This window comes from Pleurodeles waltl, chromosome 12 (assembly GCF_031143425.1).
Source record: "Pleurodeles waltl isolate 20211129_DDA chromosome 12, aPleWal1.hap1.20221129, whole genome shotgun sequence".
Taxonomy (NCBI): Eukaryota; Metazoa; Chordata; class Amphibia; order Caudata; family Salamandridae; genus Pleurodeles; species Pleurodeles waltl.
Window position 1 is genome coordinate 307,654,522 of NC_090451.1, and position 27,365 is coordinate 307,681,886.

The window sequence follows — 27,365 nt, forward strand, 5'->3', positions numbered from 1 at the left end:
AAAACAATTTACACACCTGCTCTTCTGTTTTAAGGTCCCCAAATTCTTGCATGAAGGTAGATTCTGAAGGAAACCGCAGAGGCTCAAGGAAATGAAGAAGACTGAAAAGTTCTTCCACAGTATTCTGTAGTGGTGTGCCCGTCAACAACACCATATGTTCCTAATGACAATCAATCAATGTTTATTGAAATTCTGGTTTACATTACAGATCAATACAAAAAAAAAGTAAAACCATTGTAAAATACAGTGAAACAAATTAAAAAAGAAAACAAGGTGTTGTTGTGCAGACCTCAGTGAAAATACTGAAAAATATGCCCAATAACCATATAGGGTACTTGATTTTAATGATCAATTTTACAAGAAATGCTAATCTTTTATCACTGATTTTTGATCAGCTGTATATCAAGAAATAATAAGCCCAAAGGCTGCATAAATGCCATGTTTTTTTGGCTAGAGGAATTTGAAAGAAAAAGGTAACATTCCATGCACACCTCTAATACCAAGATACACAGCAATGCATTTTAAATACTAACATTACACATGCATGGTTTTCATATGCAATATGAAGTACTGGAAATTACATATTTATTGAGGTTTTCATATGGTTTCAATAGATTTGATTGACATCATTTAAATAGACCTGATGTACAAACACAAAGGGTTATACACCTTTTATTTACTTATGTCTTCCAAGAGTACCCCCTGCTTTTTCGGCATAGGTGAGCAGCAACAGGGGGTGTCAGAACAGAGGTTACTGAAGATTGGAAGGAGAAAGCATTAAAGTTATTCCTTGAAGGTGTGAGTTTGGTTAGTTCTTAGGGCTGATGTGAGAAATTGAATTGTTGCCTGAGTGGGGTATGAGACCTTCTCGAGCATCAGCCACATTTCTGGTCAGCGTGAAGCACAATGTCACTAACCCTCTGGTAGCTTGGCAAAAATGCAGTCAAGCTGAACTTGGAGGCAATGTGTAAAGTATTTATGCAGCACACAGCCAGTAATAAAGTGATAGTGCAAGAAAAATCCCAATCCAATTTAGAAAAATACAGTACATTTTAATGACTCCCATAATGACAAAATCAAATCAGTAGAATATGAGTTAAGAATTTTTTTAATTTCCAGTCGTGTGTGTCAGAGGCAAAATCAACAGTTATGGCCGACCGCAATCGAGTGCGGTTCGGATACATTAAGTGGACTGAAATCATTCTATGTTTATCTTCAGACTTGAAAGAATTTCTTTTAACAAAAATGTCTGAGAATTTAAAGTTCAGCAGGGCAAGGCAGTCAACAGTGTCAAAGGAGGAGGTGGTGTAGTCGAGGGGCCACTGGACGAAATTCTAGTGAAGATTACTAAATTCAGACTTAAACTCTTTCAAGACTGAAATCTCCAGGAGGATGAAGCTGCAGGCTGTAGCCAGTGAGGGCTCTGAGACACCGCTGAGCAAGATTCTCTGCTGCAGAGAAGAATGCAGAGGGAGCCATTGCAAAGTCAGGCCAACTGGTGATGCACCTTGGGCAGATCTGCAAGCAGGTAGGTCATTGTCTACTTTCAGTTCTCAGAGCAATTTTCTGGCTGGAAATTTTTCTAAGTCACAGGCTTTGGATTTGGGCTATCTGGGCACCTTTTACACCTCTAAGGGACCAGGAATGGGAGGGAACACTTGGAGGGTCAGACTCCACAGACTATGCGCAGGTTCAAGATGGATGGACAGCACTCATCGCTGCCATCAATGACATTCGAATCATCATTGACTGAAGAGAAACAGAAGCCCTCATCCTGCTCGACGTCTCCAAGGCCTTCAACACGGTCGTCTTTAACATCCTTATCAGAATGCTCTGCAATATTGGCATACAAAGATCTGCTCTCAACTGGATCTGTTCCTTTCTCAAGGGAAGAACCCTTCACATCAGAGACAAAGAAATTGATATGCTGAGTCGTATTGGAATCGTCCCTCAGCCCCACCCATTTCAACATATACATGACACTGCTCACCACCATCATCGGATCACAAGACATCACCATCATCTCCTATACTGAAGACACACAACTCATCCTCTCCCTGACAGACAAGACAAACACCGACAGAACCAATTTCATCTAATGCATGACCATGGTAGCAGACTAGATGCAAACCAACTGCCTGCAGCTCAACTCCAAGAAGGCAGAAGTACTGCTCTTCGGCAATAAAACCTCTCCATGGGATTACATCTGGTGGCTGTCAGAGCTACGACCAACATCCATGCCCATAGACCAGGCAAGAAATCTATAGATCATCCTAATGACCAGCTCAACATGACAGCTCAAGTCAATGCAGTGTGCACCTCCTACCTCCACACCCTACGCCTGCTATGAAAGATCTTCAACTGGCTGCCTCAGAACACTAGACGATTGTCACGCAAGCACTCATCACCAATAAGATGAACTACAGCAACACACTATGCCAGAATCTCCAAGCAACTCCTAAGTAGACTCAAGACCATTCAGAACACCACCTCAAGATTCCTACTCAACCTTCCATCACACCCACATCACACATCTCAAGAAGCTTCACTGGATCCCCATTCACAAGTGCAGCCAATTAAAATTTCTCACACACACACACACACACATACAAAACCCTACATAACACAGAACCAAAATACTTGATAAGAAGCTGCATAATCTGTCGCCAACCGACCAAGACACCTATGTCCGCCCTCACTCGCACACATTCTCTGCATCTGCAAAAGCAAAACTGTAGGTCGCTCATTCTCTTGCATTGCACCAAGACATAGAATAACCTCCCTCAATAGATCAGAACCACCGCCTCAATTCCTTAGTGCCGCAAGAAGCTGAAGACCTTGTTCTACGGATAAACACCTTGGAGACCACAAACCTACATAACTGCCCGAGTGTCTGATACCCTCTCTGGTCATTAGTGTGCTATGCAAATCAATTTAACATAAAACTTAAAATCTGACTTTATCATTAAAGATGATTTAAATTACAATTCCTTAGACATCAAACATGATATTTCCACCTGTACCCCCAAAATATCGCTTATTAAATTTAATAAGGTAACTCAAGGTTATCCTGTAAGAGGTAGGTCCCACAATAGTGAAAAAACTAATTTGTGTTTGTTTTTTTTTGTTTTTTTACAACCAGGACATGTAAAACTTAAAAGTATATGTCCAACTTTTTAAATACAATGCGTCCTGCCCTATGGGATGTTTGGGCTTACCCTAGGGACAACATATATATATTAAAAAGGGTTTTAAGTCGGACAAGGGGTTTATTTTGCCGAGTTTAACTGGCAGTTCAAAACTGCATACAGTCTGCAATGGCAAACCTGGACATGTTTTAAGGGGCTACTTAAGAGGGTGACACAATAAATGCTGCAGACCCACTAGAAGCATATAATTTGCTGACCATGGCTATAAAGTATCCCACTTTACTAGGAACCTATAAGTAATTTAAATATGCCAATAAGGTGTAAGCCTAAGATCTAGGAAGTGAGCACAAGCACTTTAGCACTGGTTAGCAGTGGCAAAGGGAACACACAGAGTCCTAAGGTCAACAAAAAGGAAATCCTCAAAACAAGAGGGGAGAGGGAAAAAATTTTGGGGGGTGACGCTGCAGAAAGGGCCAAGTACAACAGATGGCAAGATCAAGTTCTAGATCTTTGGTGTGCTGCCCAAGAAGGATTAGTTCAATGCACAGATTATTTTGAAAAGAGGTGCTTCAAGATGAAGAGAATCTGAGCTTCAGACCTCCATCAGAGAAGGTTAGTTTGAGGCTGAGTAATTTGCTGCTCCTCTATCATACGCCTTGTGGATAAGGCAGCCTAATTTGAATCAGCTTCTGTCTTCAATGGGCAGCCAGTTGAGGCTGCAGGTGAGGTCTAGGGGGGTGTCTTGTGCACACCACCGGTTGGACAGGGAGAATGGCCGCCTGCTGAACGTGGCTGCACCTGGTGTCAGTTTTTCCAAGACCTGGGGGTGCGGGTGCAGTGTTTCTTTAGGCGTTGGGTATCTTTGTCCTGAGCTTCGAGGTCAAGGTGGGTCCTTGGGATTCCCTCTGTAGGTGCCGTTGTGGACAGGTGGCGAGGTCAACCCAGGGTGGGCACTATCTGGTATTGCCTAGGGACCCTCTCTTGCTGGGTGGACCACCTGGAGCGTGGGAGTCGGGTGCATAGTGGTCAGGACTCATGCATCCGGAGTGAGGTGGGAGTCCTTGGTTGTAGGTTTTTTCTTAGACAAAGCTGCTGTCCCCAGGAGTTCTTAGTCCTTCTGGGTGGCAGGGCAGTCCTCTGGAGCTTGGCAGAGGTCGCAGGTCCCGCTGGATGTGTCGCTGTTGTAGGTCGCCAGGAATCTGGTGAGCTGGGTTCAGGGAGGTCCTTAAATCCTAGGTTTAGAGGTGTTTTAGGGGTCACCCTCCTTGTGCCCACTCCCTGTGGGAAGGGGGGCACAAACCTAATCCTATTGGTCCCTCTCCTCCAAACCAAGATGGAGGACTCTGCAGGGAGGGGGTCACCTCAGCTCTGGACACCTTAGGGGTGGGAGGGGGAGGGGGGGTCACTATCCCTGTTTTCCCTAATTTTCTTCCCGGACTTGCTGCCAAAACTGGTGCTTTTTCCGGGGGCGGAGAGCTCCACTAGCTGGGGTGCCCTGGGGCACTGTAATCAGAGGATTTAGCCTTTGAGGCTCACCGCCAGGTGTTACAGTTCCTGTAGGGGGGGAGGTGTGAAGCACCTCCACACAGGACAGACTTTGTTTCTCACCAAAGAGTGCACCAAGGCACTAATCCCATGTGGTCAGAATCTTGTCTGAAAGTGGCAGGCTGGCACAGAAGGATCAGTCCTACATTAGCATTTTGGCAAACATACAGGAGGCATCTCTAAGATGCCCTCTGTGTGCATTTTTTAATAAATCCCATACTCGCATCGGTGTGGGTTTATGATGCTGAGAAGTTTGATACCAAGCTGTTCAGTATTCAGTGAAGCCATTATGGAGCTGGAGAGTTCATAATGACAGACTCCCAGACCATAACCTCAATATGGCAACACTGCACTTACAATGTCTAAGAATGGACTTAGCCACTGTAGGGGCATATTGCTCATGCAGCTGTGCCCTCACCTTTGGTATAGTGCACCCTGCCTTAGGGCTGTAAGGACTGCTAGAGGGGTGACTTACCTATGCCACAGGCAGTGGTTTATGGGCATGGCACCCTGAGAGGCCTGAGAGGCCAGGAGGACAGATGCTCAGGCATGCTGGATACCAAACCATCCTTTCCCAATCTGAGGCCATTAGGATGACTGGCCCAGTCAGTACTAATCTTCTTGAGAACTCTGGGCAGCAGTGGAAAGGCATAAAAGAGTCCAGAGTTCAGAACGTATCTCTCCTTGGAAGCTCAAGAAAACAGAAGTGATGATTTTGCACTTTGTGTGGCAGCAACTAGAATGTACAAAGGCTCTCCCCAGTCTCAGAAGAGACCTTGCACCAACTCTGGATGTAGATGCCATTTGTGGGTCCACAAGACATTGATGGCTGAGTTAGTCAGCCCTAGCATTAAAAAATACCAGCAGGTGCTGTATAACTAGGATAATTACCTGACATTCCATCCATGTCCAGAGGCGCAGCGCCTCCTAGCACAGGGTTCATAACTCCCTGTTTGTTGCAGTACCACATAGTGGTGTTGACCGTGAACACCTGAACGAGCCTTCCACTGATGGATGGAAGGAAAGCTTTCAATGCCAAGCAAATAGCTCTTAACTCCAACAGTCTGATTTGGTAGTGAGATTCCACCAGAGCTCGTTGATCTCCACCTCTCTTTGACGGCTGCCCCAGCCTTGGAGGGATGAATCTGTCACCACTGTGAGCTCTGGATGAGAAAGGGAGATGGGCCTGCAGCTGACAGCTGCTGGTCATCAGCCACTACTGCAGGTCTTTGCAGTTCCCTCCAACATCTGGACCAGGTTGGAAAGATTTCCCTGATGCTGTACCCACTTGGACTTCAGGTCCCACTGCACAGTCCACATGAACCACTGAGCAGTTGTACCAGTAGCATGCAGGAGGTCATGAGAGCCAGCAGCCTCAGAGTCAGTGTCACCGAAAGTCAGGATAGAGACCAATCGGAATATCCAGGACTTGCCACTCCAAAGGATAGGCACACAACTGCAATGTCCACAATGGCTTTGATGTAAGGGAGTCAGTGCAATAGGTCTGCCATATTCTGGAGACAGTCAATAACTGCTCTGGGCGAGACCATCTTTAACAACCAGTCAGCAAGTTAGGGGAAGACTGAAACCCTTAACCACCATCACTTTTGTAATCACCCAAGGAACACTGGTGAGGCTAAAGTAGAGCCCACTGAACTTGAAATGCTTGTGGCCCACGGTGAACCGCAAGTGATGTCTGTGGGCTGGCAGGTCGAGCATGTGGTAGAGTATCCTGCAAGTCCAGCACTACTACCCAGTCTCCAGGGAAGCCAGAACCTGAGAAATGTGAGTTTCTCTTTTTTAGGGAAGGCATAGAGATGGCACAATACAGCATAGGGAGAAGGCCTCCAGTCCTTTTTCACCAGAAAATAGATGGTGTAACAATCATGGCCTACATCTGGTGTGGACACACATTCAATGGCTCCTTTGGCCAAATGGGCCTTCGGGTCCTAGCGAAGCAAAGAGGGATGGTCTGCCATCCAGCATTCTAGGGATGGTGTGAGTTGCTTCCAAACATGGTAGAGCATACCCCTTACACACAATCTGAAGCACCCACATGTTGGAAGTACTCAACGGCTAGTGAAGCAGTAGGTGCCTGATATTGCTGCCAACGGGATGACTGTGCTGGATGGATTGTGCGGTAAAGGAGCTTGGAGGGTACGCTAAAGGAGATTGGAGGCTGTGCCACCCAGAAGGGTAGGGGACTGGGCAGCATGCTTGGACTGGCTCCGGTGACCTTTCTGGGCTCCACAGCCCTGTCCTCGAAAGGGACTAGTCAAGGCTGCTGAAATGGGTACAGCTGGTACTGCGGGTATCCAAGGTTTCCCATTCCATATCCGGGGAAGACGCAAAAGAACTGTTATTGCAGCCAGGCCAAGAGGGAAAAACCCAGGAATCTGGTTGTGACGCTGGCCTTGCGAAAGATCTTCAGCTCCACACGAGGTTTGTTCCCAAATAGGAGAAGGACATTTCACCCAGTGAAGTCTGGACATACCCCAAGAACTCTACCCAGGGAGTTCAAAGTGTCCACTATGCACAGTATGGCGAACTTTGCTGCATCCCTGTCATCCATCAAAACTTGATTAAGGATGGTGCGGTCTTTGAGCACCATGATAAGCAGATGCACAACAGAATCCCACAAAGCATGGGAATATCTGTCAAAGAGGCATGTGGTGCTCACTGACTGCAGGGCAACGTTAATGGAAGAAAAAATGTCCCTCCCAAAGGTGACCAGCCTCTTAGATTCCCTATCTGGTGGTGTGGTAGGGAACACACTGGGGTTGACTTTTGCTGTTGAGGCCTGTACTACCAGACTTTCAGTGGAGGGGTGCTGGAAAAAGGAAGGATGGGTCGCCCGGGCCAGGACAGTGCTGTTGTGTAATCATTCGGTGGACAGGAGCCCCTGTGCAAAGGTTATGCCCAGGCTGCACGGACCAAGTTGGTGAGGGCTTCATTAAAGGGGTACACGGGCTCAGAAGAGCTCACCCCTGGTGAAGCACCTCTGTCAAGACATTTGCCTGGACCTAGACAACTAGCAGCTGGAGATCGAAAAGCTGACACCCTGTGTGTATCACATTGGCAAAAGATGCACCTTCCTCTGAAACTTGGCCGAAGGAGGAATTATAACAGAGTATGGGGAGGTATCCAGGCCACTGCTGTCACCCAGCTACTCATACCAACTGTTGCCATCAGGTTCCTCTTGGAGACCATAAACCACCTCCTCTTCTCCCCCTTCAGGAAAGTAGGGACTGTCAAGAGGTAAAATGTAAAGGGCTGGTAAGGCGTGGACTACCTCAACATTCAGTGGTGCCTGGTTGGCGTCAGTAATGATAATTTGTGGGGCCAAAACTGAAGTGCATGACATCATGAAATTCTTTCAGTAGGGCGGGTGTCGCTCCAGTGTAAAGAAACTCAAGATAGTGTAAAGAAACTCAAGATAGTGCAGAACAGGTCCTGATGCCGGATCTGCAGTTGGAGTACAGGAGCAGGGCCTGGAAGCATGTTGGCGTGGCGGTAAAACCAAAGAACCGCCCAAGACCTTCCACTATAATGGAACCAGGAATTTAATCACTCACTTGCAAATCGTCTTTGGGCACATCAACTTGCTCTCGATGGAGGCTGTGGTGCTGTGTCCCAATCCCAGGTACCAGCAACAAAACAGACACAGACATCTGCCTTTGGCAATCCTGCAACGCTTGAACCCTGAAGGTTTTGCAGGGGACATGATGTCCTAGCACACAGGAAACAAAGCAGAAAACTGTCAACAAAAAGTCAAAAAAAGTTAGTCTAAATATGTCCGAGGCACCTCTCCGGGATCTGTAGTGTTGGTAAGGAATGAAAGGAAGTGATGTCAGTGCACCAGGATGACAGCTCTATATACGCCACTGACCCACAGCCAAACAACACCACCTACTTGCACGCAGAAGTACTGCTTGAGATTTTCCAGATCCAGTCTGGTGCCTGGTGTGAGGAATCTAGAAGTGGGAAATAAATTCTGCTCAGCAGGCGGAGTTGGCAGAATTTTGGCCAGTCCGCATTACATATGTAATGCGGAGTCCCATCCAAATTCCACCAACCAACATGTGGCGGAGTATTTTCTCTATCACACAGCTCGCCAACAGTAAGTTGGGAAGTGAGAACTGGCATCCCCTAGCGTGATTTACACACTAGAGGAGGTCACCCAATGAGATTTTCCCAATGCGGGCCATCACGACTGTGCACGGTGAGCAAGCTGCCGCTAAAGTAGAAAGTCTACTCGAGCTGCAAGAAAATCAACTCGAGCAACAGCACCCTCAGGCTCACAGCGTGGTGCTGCGTGTTGTCCAGATTTTTCAGAGCAGAACAAGCTTCTGGTGCTAAAAATGAGCACAAGCAGCATGACATGCCGATTTCTGCCCATTTGTGAAACTCCATGGAATCTCAGAGTTTTCATTAAACTCTGCAAAATTCTGTGTAGTGAAACTCCTCAAGTTCCACCCACCTAGAGGAAACTGAGGTTAGAAGTCTCTATCAGAAATAAATCTTTAAAGTACATCCATTGTTTCCAAGTGCTCTTGCAGGTTCTCTTCCGTATTCAAGAGGATTTAGGGTTCCACTAACTATCCCTGTGATTTCTCATGGGATTGATCGCTATTTGAAACAAATGTCACTCAAATATTGCTTGGCTGCTTGTGGTTTATTGCAGTCCAACTGGTTTTCTGTCTTCAGTTGACACATTGACTAAGTTTTTGGTGCTGGGGGATGGTCAAGAAGATCAAATTCTGTGCCATGTTCTTAAGACTAGAAAATGTACAATGGGGATTGGGGTGACAGCCCAAGCATCCAGCTTCAAGGAATAGTGGATGAATGATGAATTCCAACAGAATGGAGTACTAAATCCTCCTTGCCCAACCTTTGAAATCAGAATTAGCTGTGCTTGATCTCGCCACACATTTTGCAGGACTCTTGACAAGCGAATCAGTGGTAACATGTACAGCAGGCCCGTGAACATCTGAACCTGAAGACATCCTCTTTACGGCTTGTCACAGACACTCTCACCCACTTCTATCTCCCTCTAGTCCTCAAGAATACTGGGCGTCTTTTCCAGCCTTTGTCTGGGTCACTGCTACTCAGGGTGCTGTCCGAGCTGCATGATTGGGGTTACCTTGAATCCTTGGTATTATTCGATATCTCCCAGTGCTGTTCCTCAAAGGCCTGAGGTTAGCAATTGATAGGGAGAGTTAGATATTACTTGTTTGGATTGCGGGACTCCTGTTCGACCACTGTGTTGTCCACCTGCACCTAGGTACTGGGATTCTGTCACGCCATGGAAGTTCTGCAGTATCAAATGACTCTTGGACCTCTGCAATTACATGCAGATCCTGTGTAAAATCTTGTTTCTGATCAATGTTGCAGGTTGCAGAGCATTAACTAATATGGGGCACCGGAATAAGACCAGTCTCGAGCCAATTCATTTGGTTGTAAAGAAATAAAGGTACTGTGCCAACGGTGTGTTGAATGCACACCCGTGTGTCAAAACAGCAAAACGTGTGTGTCATTTTTATAAAGGTTAACATTTGTGCAAATTACAAAACGGAGTGTATTTTAACTTGATGTAAGAGCAGAGAGTAACAGAAGTCTTGTGCTCCATCTAGTACTAAAAAGCTGCCACTTCAGAAAGTGGTAAGAAACCTGATAAAACAAGCTCTTTCTATAAACCAGTTACGTCTCTTGTATGTCTTCTCTCATATGCCTAAAGCTATGTGCCTATAGAAGGGAGACTGCAGGGTTCCACATTGTTCCAACAGCTAGCATTTAGATCTACAGGTTAGAGGTGACTTGAGTGTTACAGAAAACCAAGACTATGGAACCATGTTACTCAAGAGACATGCATGTAGAACTTCCTGACCATACTGTAGATGTCCACAACATGCTGCAGACGTAGAGGATGACAGAACACTCCACCCGTAGACACTCTAGTTAGCATTTAGGCTGACTTAACAGCCGTCAACTAGATAATCAGGCCCTACAGACAGAACTAGAAAGGTACTGTCCCCAGGAAAGAACTAGTCTTGAAAAGGCAGACTGCACACTCAGCATCCAACCAGACCCCTCTTGTAACCTGCTTTCCTGCAGAATCCAACAGTCGGATCAGTCTCACTTCAATCCTTGCAGGAATCCTGCACACATCACACGGTGTGGCGCAGTGTGATCTTGCACTGCATTCAGCATGCATATATGGAGTGAATCAAGATGGGTTTAACAGTGTTTAAAGTATTTACATGATAATATAATTTAGTTTTGGACTCCTATATATCACTGTATTCCCACTACTCTTTTTTGTGAATTCTTGTTGATGTAATTTATAACACGATCATCACATGTGCATGTCACGTAGGGGGTGTTATGTTAATGGTATTAGATAAACCCCTTGGGTGCCCAGAACGACCTCGTCCAGCTATGGGACCCCGGGGGGAGCGCTAGCGCTCCCCCAGATGGCCGAGCACCCCCCTCTTTTGGGCAGAGATGGAAGGGGAAACGCTTTCCCTTCCCCTTCCACCCCCGCAGTGGCATCTGATGATGTCAGAGGCCTTTCCCCCAGTGCTGGAAGCTCAGCTTCCAGCGCCGATGAAAGGAGAAAGGAGAAATGCAAAAGCATTTCACCTCCGATCACGTGGGGGGGCAGAGAGGCATGAAAGGAGAGGAAAGGCCTTTCCTCTCCTTTCATGTCTCTGAGCATTTCTGCTGCCCGATTGCGATTTTTTTTGTTTTGTATTTATGAAGTAAGGGGAGTGGCTCCTTGGGCAAGGGCCGCTCCTCGGGGGCAAATTATTTCTAGGCCATTTCTGCCCGCCTCCCCTCCCGGGGGCAGATCGGCCTAAAATTATTAAATTAAATCCACTAGGGATCATTTTATTGATCATTTTTTTTTTTTTCTATGTTTGGGGAGCGACCCCTTTGACAAGTGTCGCTCCCTGGGTTGGGGTGTGGTTTTGAATTATTAGGCCAAGATCGGCTTATTATAATTAGGCCCGCTCTGCCCCCCGGGAGGTGGGGGGGGATGCAGAAACCACAAGACACCAAGGATTTTTTTTTTTTATACTAACAAATAAGGGTAGCGGCCCCTTTGCCACTCCCAAGGGGGGGGCAAAATATTTTTAGGCCTTTTCTGCCCCCGGAAGCAGATCGGCCTAATATAATTAGGCGGATCTGACCCGGGGGGGGGGGCAGAAACCTCTAGACACCAGGGATATATATATTTTTTTATTTACTTTATGTTTTTATGTATGGGGCGCGACCCCTTCGACAAGGGTCACTCCCCTGGGGGGCAAATAGTATTTAGGCCATTTATGCCCCCCAGGGGGGCAGATCGGCTTATTTTTGTTAAGCCTATTTTTGTCAGGCCGATCTGCCCCCAAAGGGGACAGAAACCTCTAGACACCATAGATTGGTGTGTGTGTATGTGTGTGTGTTTTGTTTTGGGGGGGGGGGGGGTAGCCCCTTGGGCAAGGGTCGCTCCCCATGGGGGCACATTACTGTTGGCCATAATACCCCCCTTGGGGGCAGATTGGCCTATTTTTGGAAGGCCCATCTGCCCCCAAGTGGGGCAGAAAGCCCACCAGAGACCAGGGAAGATTTTTTTTTCAAAATAAGAAGTTGGGGTTATGGCCTTACCCCAACCCCAAATAAATGGGGCCAAAGTTGTTCTGCCCACCAGTGGGCAGATTGGGTAATTACCCCTGATCCACATCCCGGGGGGACAGAAAGTCTACTAGATGCCAGGGAATAAAAACAATAAAAGAAAATAGTGGGGTGGTGGCTACCAACCAGTGTGGGCCTGGTTATGCCCCCCACCCTTACTGAAGGGGCTAACAGTCATTCAGCTCTCCCACGCACACTAAAACATCTTATTCCATGGCAAGCAAGAGAAAATTTGATTATTTTTGGTTTTTGTTTTACATTTGGGCCATGAGTGCTTGGTAACTCACAAAATAGTCCCACTTGGAATGGTGAGGGCTACACTTTTTTTTTTTTTTTTTTTTTTTAACTTTGGGACGCTGTCATGTAGAAAAATCCACAAGACCTAGACACATCTGAAAACTTAACATCTAGTTAATTCCAGGGTGGTGTGCTTCACATGCACCTGCACCATTTCCTTACCAACAATGCCCTGCAAACCTGCAACTTTGCTGGAAAGACCACATTTTTCCCACATTTTTTTGATGAACCTTCCGGAATCTGCAGGAATCCACCAAATTCCTACTACCCAGCATTGTCTCATCTATACCGATAAAATTTCTGCTGCACTTGTCAGCATAAAAATGTTTTTTTTTAAACTGCCCTTTTGGACCCACTTTGGTTCCCCCTCAATTTCGACGTGTTTTTGGCTCTTCCCTGTCACAAACACTTGGCCCACCTACACAAGTGAGTTATCATTTGTAACGGGAGACTAAGGGGAACGTTGGGTGGTAGGAAATTTGTCCCGGTGCAGTGATCCCACACAGAAATGTGGGAACAATATGATTTTTTAGCTAAATTTGAGGTTTGCTGAGGATCCTGGGTAAGAAAACATTGGGCGATCCATGCAAGTCACACCTCCCTTGACTCCCTTGGGTGTCTAGTTTTCAGAAATGTCTGGGTTTGGTAGGTTTCCCTAGATGGCTGCTGATACCAGGACCAAAAACGCAGGTGCCCCCGCAAAAACAGGTAGTTTTCTATTTGATAATTTTGATGTGTCCAGATAGTGTTCTGGGGCATTTCCTGTTGCGAGCACAAGGCCTACCCACACAAGTGAGGTACCATTTTTATCGGGAGACCTGAGGGAACACTGGGTGGAAAAAACATTTGTGGCTCCTCTCAGATTCCAGAACTTTCTGTCACCGAAATTTGAGGAAAGTGTTTTTTTAGCCACATTTTGAGGTTTGCAAAGGATTCTGGGTAACAGAACCTGGTGAGAGCCCCACAAGTCACCCCGTCTTGGATTCCCCTAGGTCTCTAGTTTTCAAAAATGCTCAGGTTTGGTAGGTTTCCCTAGGTGGCGGCTGAGCTAGAGGCCAAAATCCACTGGTAGGCACTTTGCAAATAACACCTCTGTTTTCTTTGAGAAAATTTGATGTGTACACTTTGGGTTTTGGGGCATTTCCTGTCGCGGGGCACTAGGCCTACCCACACAAGTGAGGTACCATTTCTATCGGGAGACATGGGAGAACGCTGGTTGGAAGGAAATTTGTGGCTCCTCTCAGATTCCAGAACTTTCTGTCCCCGAAATGTGAGGAAAAAGTGTTTTTTTAGCCACATTTTGAGGTTTGATAAGGATTCTGGGTAACAGAAAAAAGAAAATGTGATGTGTCCACTTTGTATTTTGGGGCATTTCCTGTCGCGGGCACTAGGCCTACCCACACAAGTGAGGTACCATTTTTATCTGGAGACTTGGGGGAACGCTGGGTGGAAGGAAATTTGTGGCTCCTCTCAGATTCCAGAACTTTCATTAAAAAATGCACAGGTTTGGTAGGTTTCCCTAGGCTGTGGGTAAGCTAGAGGCCAAAATCCACAGGTAGGCACTTTGCAAAAAACACCTCTGTTTTCTTTGAGAAAATGTGATGTGTCCACGTAGTGTTTTGGAGCATTTCCTGTCGCAGGCGCTAGGCCTACCCACACAAGTGAGGTACAATTTTTATCAGGAGACTTGGGGGAACACAGAATAGCAAAACAAGTGTTATTGCCTGCCCCTTGTCTTTCTCTAAATTATTTCCTTCCAAATAGAAGACAGTGTGTAAAAAAGACATCTATTTGAGGAATGCCCTGTAATTCACATGCTAGTATAGCCACCCCAGAATTCAGAGATGTTCAAACAACCACTGCTCCTCAACACCTTATCTTGTGCCCATTTTGGAAATACAAAGGTTTTCTTGATAGCTATTTTTCATTTTTTTATATTTCAGCAAATGAATTGCTGTATACCCGGTATAAAATGAAAACCCACTGCAAGGTGAAATTTATTGGCTCTGGGTACCTAGGGTTCTTGATGAACCTACAAGCCCTCTATATCCCCGTAACCAGAAGGGTCCAGCAGACGTAACAGTATATTGCTTTCAAAAATCTGACATTGCAGGAGAAAGTTACAGAGTAAAATGTAGAGAAAAATGGCTGTTTTTTTCACCTCAATTTCAATATTTTTTTATTTCAGTTGTTATTTTCTGTAGGAAACCCTTGTAGGATCTACACAAATTACCCATTACTGAATTCAGAATTTTGTCTACTTTGTAGAAATGTTTAGGTTTCTGGGATCCAGCATTGGTTTCACACCCATTCTTGTCACTGACTGGAAGGAGGCTGAAAGCACAAAAAATCATAAAAATGGGGTATGTTGCAGTAAAATGCCAAAATTGTGTTGAAAAATTGGGTTTTCTGATTCAAGTCTGCCTGGTCATGAAAGCTTGGAAGCTAGTGATTTTAGCACTGCAAACCCCTTGTTGATGAAAATTTCAGGGAAAACACCACAAGCCTTCTTCTGCAGCCCTTTTTTCCAATTTTTTTTAAAAAACAAAACAACATTTTCTATTTATTTTGGCTAATTTCTTGATCTTCTTAAGGGGAACCCACAAAGTCTGGGTACCTCTAGAGTCCCTAGGATGTTGTAAAAAAAGGACGCAAATTTAGAGTGGGTAGCTTATATGGACAAAAGGTTATGAGGGCCTAAGCGCGCCCGGCCCCAAATAGCCAAAAAAAGGCCTGGCACCTGAGGGGGAAAAGGCCTGGCAGCTAAGGGGTTAATCGGTTGAAATAACAGTGGTATTATGTTTGATTTTAGCCCTGATGAAGTTGTGAGTACAAAGTAACACGTGTTGGCTAACCTGGAGCTTTAAAAAAAAAGTAAAAGTATCTGAATATTCAAGATTGTAAACTACGGCAATCTGATTATCAACTGCGAAAACATTGGGATTCATCGATCGTGTGCATGCAGCTCTGTACTGAGATTGCTCTGCTCCAAAAGGGACGAATTTAACTGCATACAATCGCCACCTATGCATGCTGACATCTGTTGTTTTTTTTAGCTGTCCGTGCCCTCAGATCTCTAAACTGTGACCTTTTTAGATGGAAAAAGTACAGTTCACCAAAAATAAGGTATGGGGTTTGGTGAGGAATCTGTGGCTAGAGTATCCACTAGAAGGAGTGTTACTAAAGGTAAGTTACTTGTTCTACTGCTGGAGACATCTGAATACAGAATACTTACATTATGACTAGGTACCATAGCAGTACCTTCCAAGGTGGTGGTCCTGCAGGGACTAGCAGGCAAAATAACCTTCTCGAAAGAGCTGACTGTTGACACAGTAATGCTTTGTGAACGTATGTACAGATGTACACTCAGCAAACTGACAAATGTCCAAGACAGGCACTCCGCATGTTAGGGAGATAGCAGCAGCCTTAGCTGGAATAAGCCCTCTGGAGGCTGCTTTTTTGCCAGTGCATAGCAGATCTTTATGCAGAAAAAGAATCCATCAGGAGATTGTCCGCTTTTGAACTGTGGTGCCCTTCTTTGCCACAGAAAAGCGGAGCTGATTGTTCATGCAGTCTGCTTTCATGCAATCAATATAAAAGATTTGCGTCTAAACAAAGTCCCGCTTCCTCCTTCGAGGGATGAAGTGGGGCAAATAATGCCATAAGTGAGATACCCTGCCCAACATGAAATGAAATGACCACTTTCGGAAGAAAGGATGCTCGGTCCTCAAAATCAACTTCTCGAGGGAAGAATTTATATAATGTGTGTTGACAGAAAGAGCCTGCAGCTCCCACACTTACCTTGCTAATGTAATAGCGAGGAGTATGACTGTTTTCAATGCCAGGAGTCTTAATGGACAACTGTACAATGAATCAAAAGCGTTCTACACCTATAAAGTGAAAACTAAGTTCAGGCGGCAGAAACAAACATTGCAAATGTATAAAAAAATCTTACCACAACAGGTGACAAAGAAGGCTGATCCGACAACTAAAAGAAAACAAAAAAGTAGAAACAGCAGCCAAATAGCCTTTAATAATGCCCAAGATATGTCTTTGCTGGACCAGGGACAAAAAACAACAGAATATCAGGTCACTTGCCTCGTAGTGAGTCAGTTTGTCAGGTGCTGCCCCAAGCCACAAATTGTTCCCAATGACCGACATACACTGATTTTGTGGAGGGACACTTCGCCACTATTATGACATCAATTACCTCAGGAGACCGGTCGAAAGATATCAACAGCCGAAGCTCAATCTCCGAGCATGGAGATGTAGATTTTGCAGACCAACCTGTAGTACTGAGCTCTGCTGATGTGACAGAAGATTCTCCTGAAGCAGCAGCTTGATTTGAGGACAGATATTCATGCCCAGGAGTTCCAGGAACCACACTTTCCTGTCCCACTCTGGTGCTACTGGGATGTCTTCGGCCAGTCATTTGTGAGCTCCTTCATAGCTTGGGGGAGAGACACAGCGGCAGGAAGCATGATTGAGTCCAGAGTTCCATTCTAGATGGAAGAAGTTTCTACGAGAGAGCTACGCTTGTAACTCCAACGTGCTAAAGTGCTGACACAGCACGTTCTCAACAGTGGCAAGAAGATCAAGGTAGGGTTCTGACCATTGATTTTAGTAGTGCTGCACCACTTCCAGGTGCAACTGCCAATCGAGATCCACTAAGGGTCAGGAGCAGTGTTTGTCTGCCCTGACGTTTAGAGATACTGCCAGGTGGTTTGCCATCAAGGAAATTTCTTCGCAGTCCAGCCACTACAGGAGGTGACACAGGGCTCAAGAACCCACTCTATCTTGATTGTTGCAGTATCAAATGCCAGTGGTGTTGTCTGTGAGCACCTGCACCAACTCTCCTCTGGTGGAAAGCAAGAAGGCCTTTAGCACCAAGCGAGTCACCCTCAACTCCAACAAATTGTTCTGAAGTTGAGCCCAGAGGCCTCCGATTTCACCTCTCCCACCAGAAGTGATGGATCCGTTACCACTGCTAAATCTGGGTTGGGTAGGGTGAGAGGTTTGCCACTGACTCAATCATGCTCCAGTAGCCACCACTGCAGACCTTTTGCAGTCTCCTCCGAAATCTGGATACAATCCAACATGTTCTCCAGATGCTATGCCCACTGGGACTTGAGGCCTCACTGCAAAGCCCATATGTCTTCGGGTACCAGTATGCGGGATGCCAACAATCACAAAAACATCAAAGTTTTCAGGAGAGGGGCTGAACTTTTGGGATCATTGCTATAGTGTCCTGGACCCCCCAGGTCCGGGGAAAAGGTAGGATATTGCACCTTATACTGCATCTAACCCATGAACAGAAGAATGTGTGAAGCAGTGAGGTGTGATTATGGCACACTGATGATAAACCCCAACGATGTTCAGAGGTTTACTGCTATCTGAAGATGGTTGAGGACTGCCCTTGGTGAGGCTGCCCTCCTCCGCCAGTCGCTGAGGTAGGGGAACATTGGTACCCCTCACTGCAGAAGGTGGGCTGCAACCACTGCCATCACTTTTGTGAACAATCAAGAGACACTGGTGAGACCATAAGAGATCACTGAGAAGAGAAAATGCTCCAGCAGGTCCAACACCACTATCCAATCTCCAGGGTCTGCAGATCAGGCTTGCTTTATGGTGACCATCTTGAATCTGTCCTTTTCGCACAAAGTTGTTTCCAGAGTGATGTTAAAAAATAGGACCAAGGCCTCCATCCTTCGGTGCAACGAACTAGCAGGTGTAACACCCACTTTGTACTTCCAAGGTCTAAACTCCATCGCCACTATAATTGAAAGGGCCTGCACATTCAGCTGTAAGGCAGACAGGTGATCCACATTTAGCTACCCAGACTGTGGACAGTGCAGAAGGGTGGATAGAAATGGGAGGTATAATTCAGATGTACAATTTGAAGGACCCACCTGCCTGAAGATGTGGCCTGGCACCCTTGCAGGAAATATCAGACCTTCCCTTTGACAGGGGGGCTGGGTGCCAGCACGGAGAGACAAACTGTTTGTCGGCTACAGATGCAGGAGGGGCAGAGTACTGCACTATACGTTGTCCCTGATTTTCTGGGTATTGTCTTTGTTAACTGTGACCTCAGCCATGAAAAGGCTGGAAAGCCTGAAGGACTGGTCCAGGGGGCTGGCATTGGCAAATTTGAAAACCCCGCCCAAAGCCAGAGAGAGGGTAAAATTGTTGGTGAAATTGTCTGGTGGGGCAGAAAGACTCAAGTGAAGTGCTGTGGCCCTGCTTTCTTTATACCATTCCAGAGCCGAGTCAGATGGGTCACCGAATAGGCAAGAGCCATCAAATAGACATGTCCATCTGGGATGTGTGGGCATCTCTGGAGAAGTTCAAAAACCTCATCCTGGAATGCACAGAGGAGCCACGGTTGTACCCACCTCCCGATCTAAGCAGTTAGCTGTGTCTAAGCCGGACTGGATCACAAACATTTGTTTCATCACAGGCATCCTTGGTAGCTTGAGTTTGGGGCACAGATCATTCGGAACTGCCAGCAAAACTTGGGCTACTGTGTGGCACAGGGAATGGGAGTAGTGGTTTAAAAGGCAGCCGTTTATAACTGAGTCCAAGACAAGGCTCATAGAGGAAAATATATACTGTTTCTACTCTGACTCACAATAAGGTAGAGTGGTACGGGAGACATTAGGATTAACTTTATTGGTGGACGCATGCAACACCAAATTCTCTTGTGCGGAATGTTTTGTAAGAAAGGCTGGGTCGCCAGGGGTTCAATGGTGATGTCGAGTGACCTGCCTATTAACTGGTGGTACTGAACATGGCTTTGCCCAAGTACCCAAAGGAGCATCCATGAGAACCTTATCAAACACTGATAGTTCTTTAGGGGCCTTCACCTCCATAGTTCAGTTATAATTTTAAGACATCTGCTGCCCTATGCATAAGAACAGCAAAAAAACAAAAAGTGCTTTCCTCAGGAGGAGACCAGACCAGTATGTGGAGAAGTAGCCAGGCCACTGGCATCTTGGAGATCTTCATACAAAATGTTCTCATCATATTGGGGGACATAATCATCCCCTTCGTCAAAATTGTCACTGTCCGCGTCAGTGGTGAAAAGACGTGCAATATAAGCACTGACACATTGTAAGGAGACAGTGTCAGAATCTGAAGGTCTGCCTGTTGACTGCACTCCAGTGGAAGTCAGGCCTGGTCTCTTCTGCCCAGAGCCGTACAGTACGATAGGCACACCAGCATTGATGCAAAGGAAATGGGTCAAGCGGTGGGGTTGTAACAGAAGTCAGCACCAGCTTGGGGCATAGGCAGCAACCAGGGTGGCTATCAGTTGAAGGCCAACTGGAGACCCCTGCAGACCCTTGGGGCCTGAAGGCACACCAGAGTGCATGGGCAAATCGCTGAAAATGCACACTATGGCCAACTTGAAGGCCTCTACATGTAGCAATATCATTGACACACCTGAAACATCAGAGTGCAATGGAACCTGACTCTGAATTGGCTCGAATGGAAACTGGGAGCGAGACCAGATGGCATGATGATGGCCATGTGACCTCTCTGGTGGTGAGAAGGAGCAGATTCCCACTTGGCCTTTTTTACAACTTACCTAAAGAATTTGACTGAATTAGGGATTTGCTGTGGGAATGGAATCATCCTTTTGTCTTTAACCGGTCACGGTTTGGAGCTTTTTGTTTTCTGGTGACATACAGCCTTGCCTCCCAGTTTCGTATGGCCTTTGGATGCACCTGAGCACAGTCCTTGCAGGCCCTGTAACCACCCACTGCTTGTTTTGCCTGTTTTGCCTTTGTCACTGCTGGTTTTGCCAGTCTTTGCCATTTTCTGACTGCTACTTAAATGTCTGCCTTGGCACCCGTTTTTTTCGCCACTGTTCACACTCTGATCCTTGCTGTTTTTACCCACACTTTTTCTCCTTCTGCCTTCCCATGCTCCTGCTGCCCTTGCCCATTTTACTTGCTCCTGTCTAGCCACCTCTCTTCCCCCTGCATTCGTCCCCTAGGACCTACTTAAGGGCAGCCACAGTGGAGGTGCATCAACAGGAAACTCATCAGTCCCTGTACGTGGCTGGACTGAGCCCAGCGACAAGATCTTTGGTCCTGCACCCACCCATATTACCCTGCAATGTCCCTCCTCACCCTCAATCTAGGCCGCAACTTGTGCCCTGCTGCCGCACCACGTTGTACCACACAATACAGGAGCAGTCTTCACCTGCACACCCAGAAGACTCTCCTGTATGCTCATTTGTCCAACACTCAGCGCCCAACCACCTAACTCCTCACCTACACACACAAATCAAGGAGACACCGATCGAACACATCTTTACAATGTTATGCATGCACCTCAACACCTGCTCGCTCAGTGAACACGCCACAGAGATATGGGACCTAATGCTCCTTTCATGCCCGGACCTACTCCTCGTCACAGAAATCTGGCTAAACCCAACCTCTGCTCCAGATATCGGCACAGCTAAACAAGACACTAACACAAGTCTGGAGGCAGTTTTATTTTTAAAGACACCATAGGATGGAACCAACACCAGAGGAAGCACAAATGACTACATGAAGCACCTTATGTTCCCTCTCAAATCACAGCCAGCCTCACCTTTTGCGTAACTTGTCTACAGACCACTGTGACCCCACACCAAATGCGCTAGCCACATTGCAGATTTCCGCGTACCGCTTGTCATCAACTCTAGCAACTTTATCCTCATAGAAGAACTAAACTCTCGCCTGGAAGACCACACTGATCCAAAAGTTATCAGCCTTCTAAAAAAAATCTCAGCAACCTCAGCCTCAATCGAAACATCAACAAATCCACCCATAAAACGCAGGGCGCCTTCTAGACTGAATTTTCTCCACCTTCAGAATCATCAAGGTTGATAAACCTTTACCCTTGACCTGGACTCACCGCGCCCACATCATTTTCAGCATTTCATCCTGAGCCTCGGAAGACCTACCATACGAGGTCCCTCCACCTAGTAGCCAGCCCAACGCTTCTGTAAAAACATCTCAGAAATGGACTATGCTTCGGCCTTCTCTGCACAACAGGCCAAACCTCCAAACCACCTGACGAAGCCATCAAGAAATTCAACAGATGGATCACCACTTACGCAGACTCACTGGACACCCCCAAAGCACAGCAAAATGACCAACAAACCCAAGCAAGCTGCTACACAGAAGACCTCAGGCTGGCAAAGCATAACTGCTAGCAACTGAAACCTAAGTGGAGAACAAGTCAAGTCTCTGCGGACAAAGATATTCAAATCCACCCTTAGGGATTACCAAAAACAAATCTGCAAAACCAAGCATGCAACCCTCAGATACAGCATCAACACCAGTACCTACAATAAATAACTCTTCAGCAACAACAAAGACTATTGCCTGCAGTCATCTCCAACATTATCACTCCCTCTAAAGTCCTCTGCAATTACCTATTAGACTATTTTTTGCAACAAGATCCCATCCATATGCATCAACTACATCAGTTTCCCTGTCTCAAACAAAGAACAGGTCCTGGCCATGTGGTTCACTGTCCATGATGCACATCCACTCTGGAGCCTGTCAGACTAATGCCCCCACCAAGCCTTCAAAAAGGGACTCATACTCAACAGAAAGGGACTCACCCCAAACCTTAACATATCCATTAACTCAGACACCTTCCTGGAAACATGAACCAGTCTACGCCTTCTCAAGAAACTGGACTGTACCAAGGTCACCAGCTATAGGCCAAGCTCCCTCCTACCATACCCACCGAAGGTTTTTGAGAAACACATCAACAGACACCTCAGCCACCTCCTCATCAACCACAAGGTCTAAGACACCACTTAGTCGCATTCAGACCTAATCATAGCAAGGAAACAACATGCATTGCTGTCACAGACAACATCTCTTGATCCAGAACAGCCCCCGGCGCCATCCTCATCGACCTCTCACTAATCAAGCATCTCCATTAAATTCAAGGACTTCCCTGATAGATTGGCTCTTTCCTAATGGAACAAACTCAAACCATCACCTTTACACCAAACACCTGAGAAGACCATTAACATCTGCGGAGTGCCTCAAGGCTCATCCCGGAGACCCACTCTATTCAACATATATATATGATGCCACAAGCCAATGTCATCAGCAACCAAAACAACATCCTGTCATAAGCTGAAGACTCGCAAATCATACTGTACCCTCACAGACAAAACTGGACATGTCTGCAAAAGCCAATGCCAACACAGTCACTGGTTTCAACACCGTAAAGCTGCTGAAAATCTTCATATGGCTCCCAAGCAACACCACGAAAACAGTCAACCATGGCCTCATCACCAGGAAACTGAATTACAGTAAAGTCCTGTACCCTGGAAACACAAAGGAACTCAGCAGAAGTCTATAGATCATAGAGAATGATGCAGCCATACTCATCCTCAACCATTCTCACAGGGCTCACATCACACCACACCTCAGACAGCCCCAGTGTCTCTTTATACATGTGTGCCCAGTTCAAGCTCCTCACCCGCACTTTCAAAGTACTATGCTACCTGGCTACCTGAACAATCGCATCTCCTTCCACTAACCAGCTAGATACCTCCATTCAGACTCCTACTCACACATACCCCACGCATTCATCGAAAAAGCCGGAGGTCAAGCCTTCGCATACGTCACTTCTTAAGCAAGGAACAACCTCCTACCACACATCAGAACTTCCTCTTTTGTTCTTGAATTCTGCAAAAAGCTGAAGACATGGCTCTTCCAGTACCACACATTTGAGTCAGGTGTGCACACCTGCTAAGCACTCACATGTAATAGCATGTCATACAAATGCTTATAACATAACATAACAAATCTTTTTTGACATTTTCAGAACAGATCATGTCAGTATCGCATGGAGTAAATAGCAGAGACATGATGCCAGTAAACAAACCTGTAACAGCCCACCTAAAAGTGAGGCTACAGCAAAAACATTGGCTTTGCTTGAAAGAAGCATCTACTCTTCATCCGTTTTTAATTTCTTTGAACTAGACAAGTGGGGGAGGATGGTGTGGAGGTGGGTGAAGAGTATAGCATGCATAGCATTCAGTTAGTTACAACCCAGTGAGTCAGTCAAATATACATGCCTGCATTATGCAGTCTGCAAGCAGTGAGAGGCATAGTTTAAGAGTGGGGCTACAAAGCTTGCAGTACTCTACAAGGTAGGAAACACTGCAGTGCGTAGCAGAGCACATCACTGTATCTGTGTAAAGAAACAATAGGATTAGCCCCTTCCCTCTGGATACTTGACTGTCCCACTTTGCCATCCAGCCTGTCTTCTCAACCCCAACAGAGATGTCTATCAGACTGGAAAACATTAGTGCTTGGCCTGTCTACATTGTCTGTCATCAGCATACTCAATCCGAACATCCTGTAGCAAGCTCACCAACTACATTATCTACCATGATTAAGGAAGTGGTACTCTAATTGGTACCAGCTTGGAACCTCTACCATTGGAAATATTGTGCCTGTGTGTTTGAGAAAAGAGGGAACTGTGTGTGTGCTGGGCTGCTGCAGAAGGGAGCTGCAGCTTGTGAGTGTTGACTGGCAGAGGAGGGGAATGTGAATGTATCTCGATAAAGGGAAAGTATCTGCAAGAGGAAGCTTTGTGTTCCTGGTTAATGAAAGTCTATGTGGAAGAGGAAGCTGCATATACTGAATTACTGTGGCATAGTTCTCTTGTCTCCAAGGTGCACAAGTTAATAGCTCAATGAGTTAATGCTTCTGCTTTGCAGTCCATATTATATAATGTGATAAAGGAGACTACATATCACAGAATGCAATGAAAAACCCTGGACAGGATAAGTTACTCACGGAGAGAATTGCAACCCTGGAGAGCTCTGCTGGGGGTCTATGTGAATTTGGAAGCCGTGTGTTCCTGGTTTAGTGGATGTCAAGTTGTTGGGTGTATGTGAAGGAGGGAACTGTGTGTGCCCGTCTGCTGCATGTGTTGAGTGGCTGGGAGTGTATGAGCAGAATGGAGTTAGGCAAGCTTGGCTGCTATAAAAGAGCGAGTGTGTGCATGTTTGCAGAGTATCAAGGTATCCTCTCCAGGTTCAGCTGCAAGGTATTTGCCAAATGCAGGAGTATGTGGGACGTCTGAAGTCAGGTTCTAAGATGACTAGGCCCAGGGGTCCCAGAGCAAGAGAGCTGGGATAACCTTACGCTACTCAGGGACTATCATGCACTGCATGTAATATGTTATTTCGCAATTAGTCAATCATAAGTCATTCTCATAGCAGCCACACGTAAACACAAAAACAAAAAATCACTTTTGGGAAAATCAGGGTGCTTAGTTATTGGAGGAAATCTTTATACTGGGAACACTTTACAGATAGAAAGCGGGTTGAATTAAGCAAATAATCTCTGCTGCCACAAACCACAAGTAATCACCTAACCAAGTGAAGATTCATTAACAGACCTCTTACTGCCAGACAAAATCAAAGGAAATACCACCAGACAGCTCTCGTATGTCAAGTGCACAGGGGAAAAACAATGGCTCAGCCACAAAGGCAGCTAAAACACAGGATGGCATAGCTTTATACACTTCATGAGCACTTTAGTCCCTAAAGCTGGAAATAGACCTGTCCACTTATGTTTGTTATTTTAAAACAAATTGTTACTACCTCCATTAAATACTATTTTCAATATCTAACCATCACTGAGGAAAATGACCAATTAATCTGAGAGAACTTAAATCCACTGAAATCATACAACAAAAATATAGTATACCAAGATGTTCAAAATTCCTCATAAGCTTTGCAAACATTAAATTTTGTGATAGTTTCACCCACCAGATTCATGAGCTTCAGTCCTTCCAGCAGTTTGCAATTTTTATTCTTCAATCTGTGTGCCTCATCAATGATAACACAGCGCCACTCTACGGCACTGAGTTCTTGACATCCACCAAGAATCATTTCAAAAGTGGTTATAATGGCATGGAATTTGTAAGCTCCACGAACAATACGCCCCTAGAGATGTGCAAACAAAAATAACAATTTGTCATGATATCACAGAACTCCATATTTCTTAAAGGTGTTATGTTTGCTTTATTATCAGTTGATGCTCAGAAAAAAAGTAGTAAAGTCTTTCTAGCAGCATAGTGAGTACCAAATTTATTGTGTGTGTTTGAAAGTTGACAAGTAAACATTTTCTGGAATATATGCAAATCAAGAACTGTATTTATTGTTTAATGCCAATACATCACGTTGATGAAATGTAGTGTCATACATCTTGACAAAACCTGTATCGCTATTCATACAGGAACCACAGCTTCATGATGGGTTTTCTGGTTGACAGTGGTATGCACTCTGTCCAAGCAAGAACCACAATCCTAGTCAGGGTGAGCCGGATACACACTAAATGTTACATTGTGCTCACCCTCTGGTAGCCTGGCACAGAGCAGTCAGGCTTAACCTAAACGGAAATGTGTAAAGTATTTGTGCAAAACTTCAAACAGTAAAACAGTCAAAACACCACCCCAAAAAAGATTCATATCAGGTTAAAATGAACTTAATTTAATAAATAAAACAAGACTGAAATGCTGAAAATCTAATAAGTAGATCCTGAGACATGCAATTTTAAAAACATTTAGGTGAAAATAGGACAGAAATGTGCGAAGTGCCAATTGTGATCTCGTTGCGCCAGACCGTGACTAAGTCACAAGTTCAGGCCAACCGCGATGGAGTGCAGGCTGGCTACAGGGACCCACTTGGGCCCCTTAACACAGTAACTTAACCCCTTGGGCTCCAAGGATGTAATGGTTACGTCCGTGGCTGCAGCGCTGAAGAGCCACGGACGTAACCATTATGTCCTAGTACTGGCCGCGCCCCTACCACCCCATGGCAGGGCTGGAGGGGGAAATGCTTCCCCTTCCACCCCCAACACCACCTCCCCCCAGTGACGTCTGATGACATCAGCACTCGATTGCATGCTGACCTCATCAGAGGTCACCTCCCAACCCGCTGGAAGCATGCTTCCAGCACGATGCGGAAGAGAAACGATTGGGAGGAGAGGGCAGGCAGAGGCATGAAAGGAAAGGAAAGGAAAGGCCTTTCCTTTCATATCTCTGCAAGCATTTCTGCTGCCCGATCACAATGTGATCGGGCAGCAGAAATGCCCACTAGACACCAGGTATTTTTTTTCTATATGTACTTACTCATAAAGGGAGAGGCCCCTTGGGGTCAAGGGCCGCTCCCCAGGAGGCTACATTATTTTTAGGCCATTTCTGCACCCCCTGGAGGTAGATCGGCCTAATATAATTAGGCCGATCTGTCCCCAGGGGAGGCTGAAACCCCCTTTAATATGTGGGGATCGACCCCTTAGGCAAGGGTCGCTCCCCGGGGTGAGGGGGTGGAGGGGCAAAACTACTTTTAGGCCATTTATGCCCTGCCTTGGGGGCAGATCGGCTTATTTTTATTAGGCCAATGTGCCCCCCAAGGGAGGCAGATACCACTAGACACCAGGGATTTATTTTATTCTATTATTATTATTTGTTTTTATACTTACGCTTAAGGGTAGCAGCCCCTTGGGCGAGGGCCGCTCCCCAAGTGGTGCAAAATATTTTTAGGCCTTTTTGGGCTGATCGGCCTATTATAATTAGGCCGATCTGCCACCCGGGGGGGAAGGGGGGGGGGGGGGAGGGATATATATATTTTTTAATTTATGTTTTTACGTATGGGGA

General features: G+C 45.9%; 1 protein-coding gene across 8 annotated transcripts in view; it reads right to left on the reverse strand.

The window, feature by feature from the left end:
• CHD9 (chromodomain helicase DNA binding protein 9) overlaps positions 1-27,365 on the reverse strand; it is a 1,629,153-nt gene that overhangs the window by 962,272 nt on the left and 639,516 nt on the right. For all 8 annotated transcript variants that reach the window (XM_069216350.1, XM_069216347.1, XM_069216351.1 and 5 more), the window contains 2 exons: positions 25,477-25,653; positions 17-160 (listed from right to left, as the gene is read on the reverse strand). In XM_069216350.1, the coding sequence (XP_069072451.1) occupies positions 17-160; positions 25,477-25,653 (321 nt within the window). The remainder of the gene's footprint in view (positions 1-16; positions 161-25,476; positions 25,654-27,365) is intronic.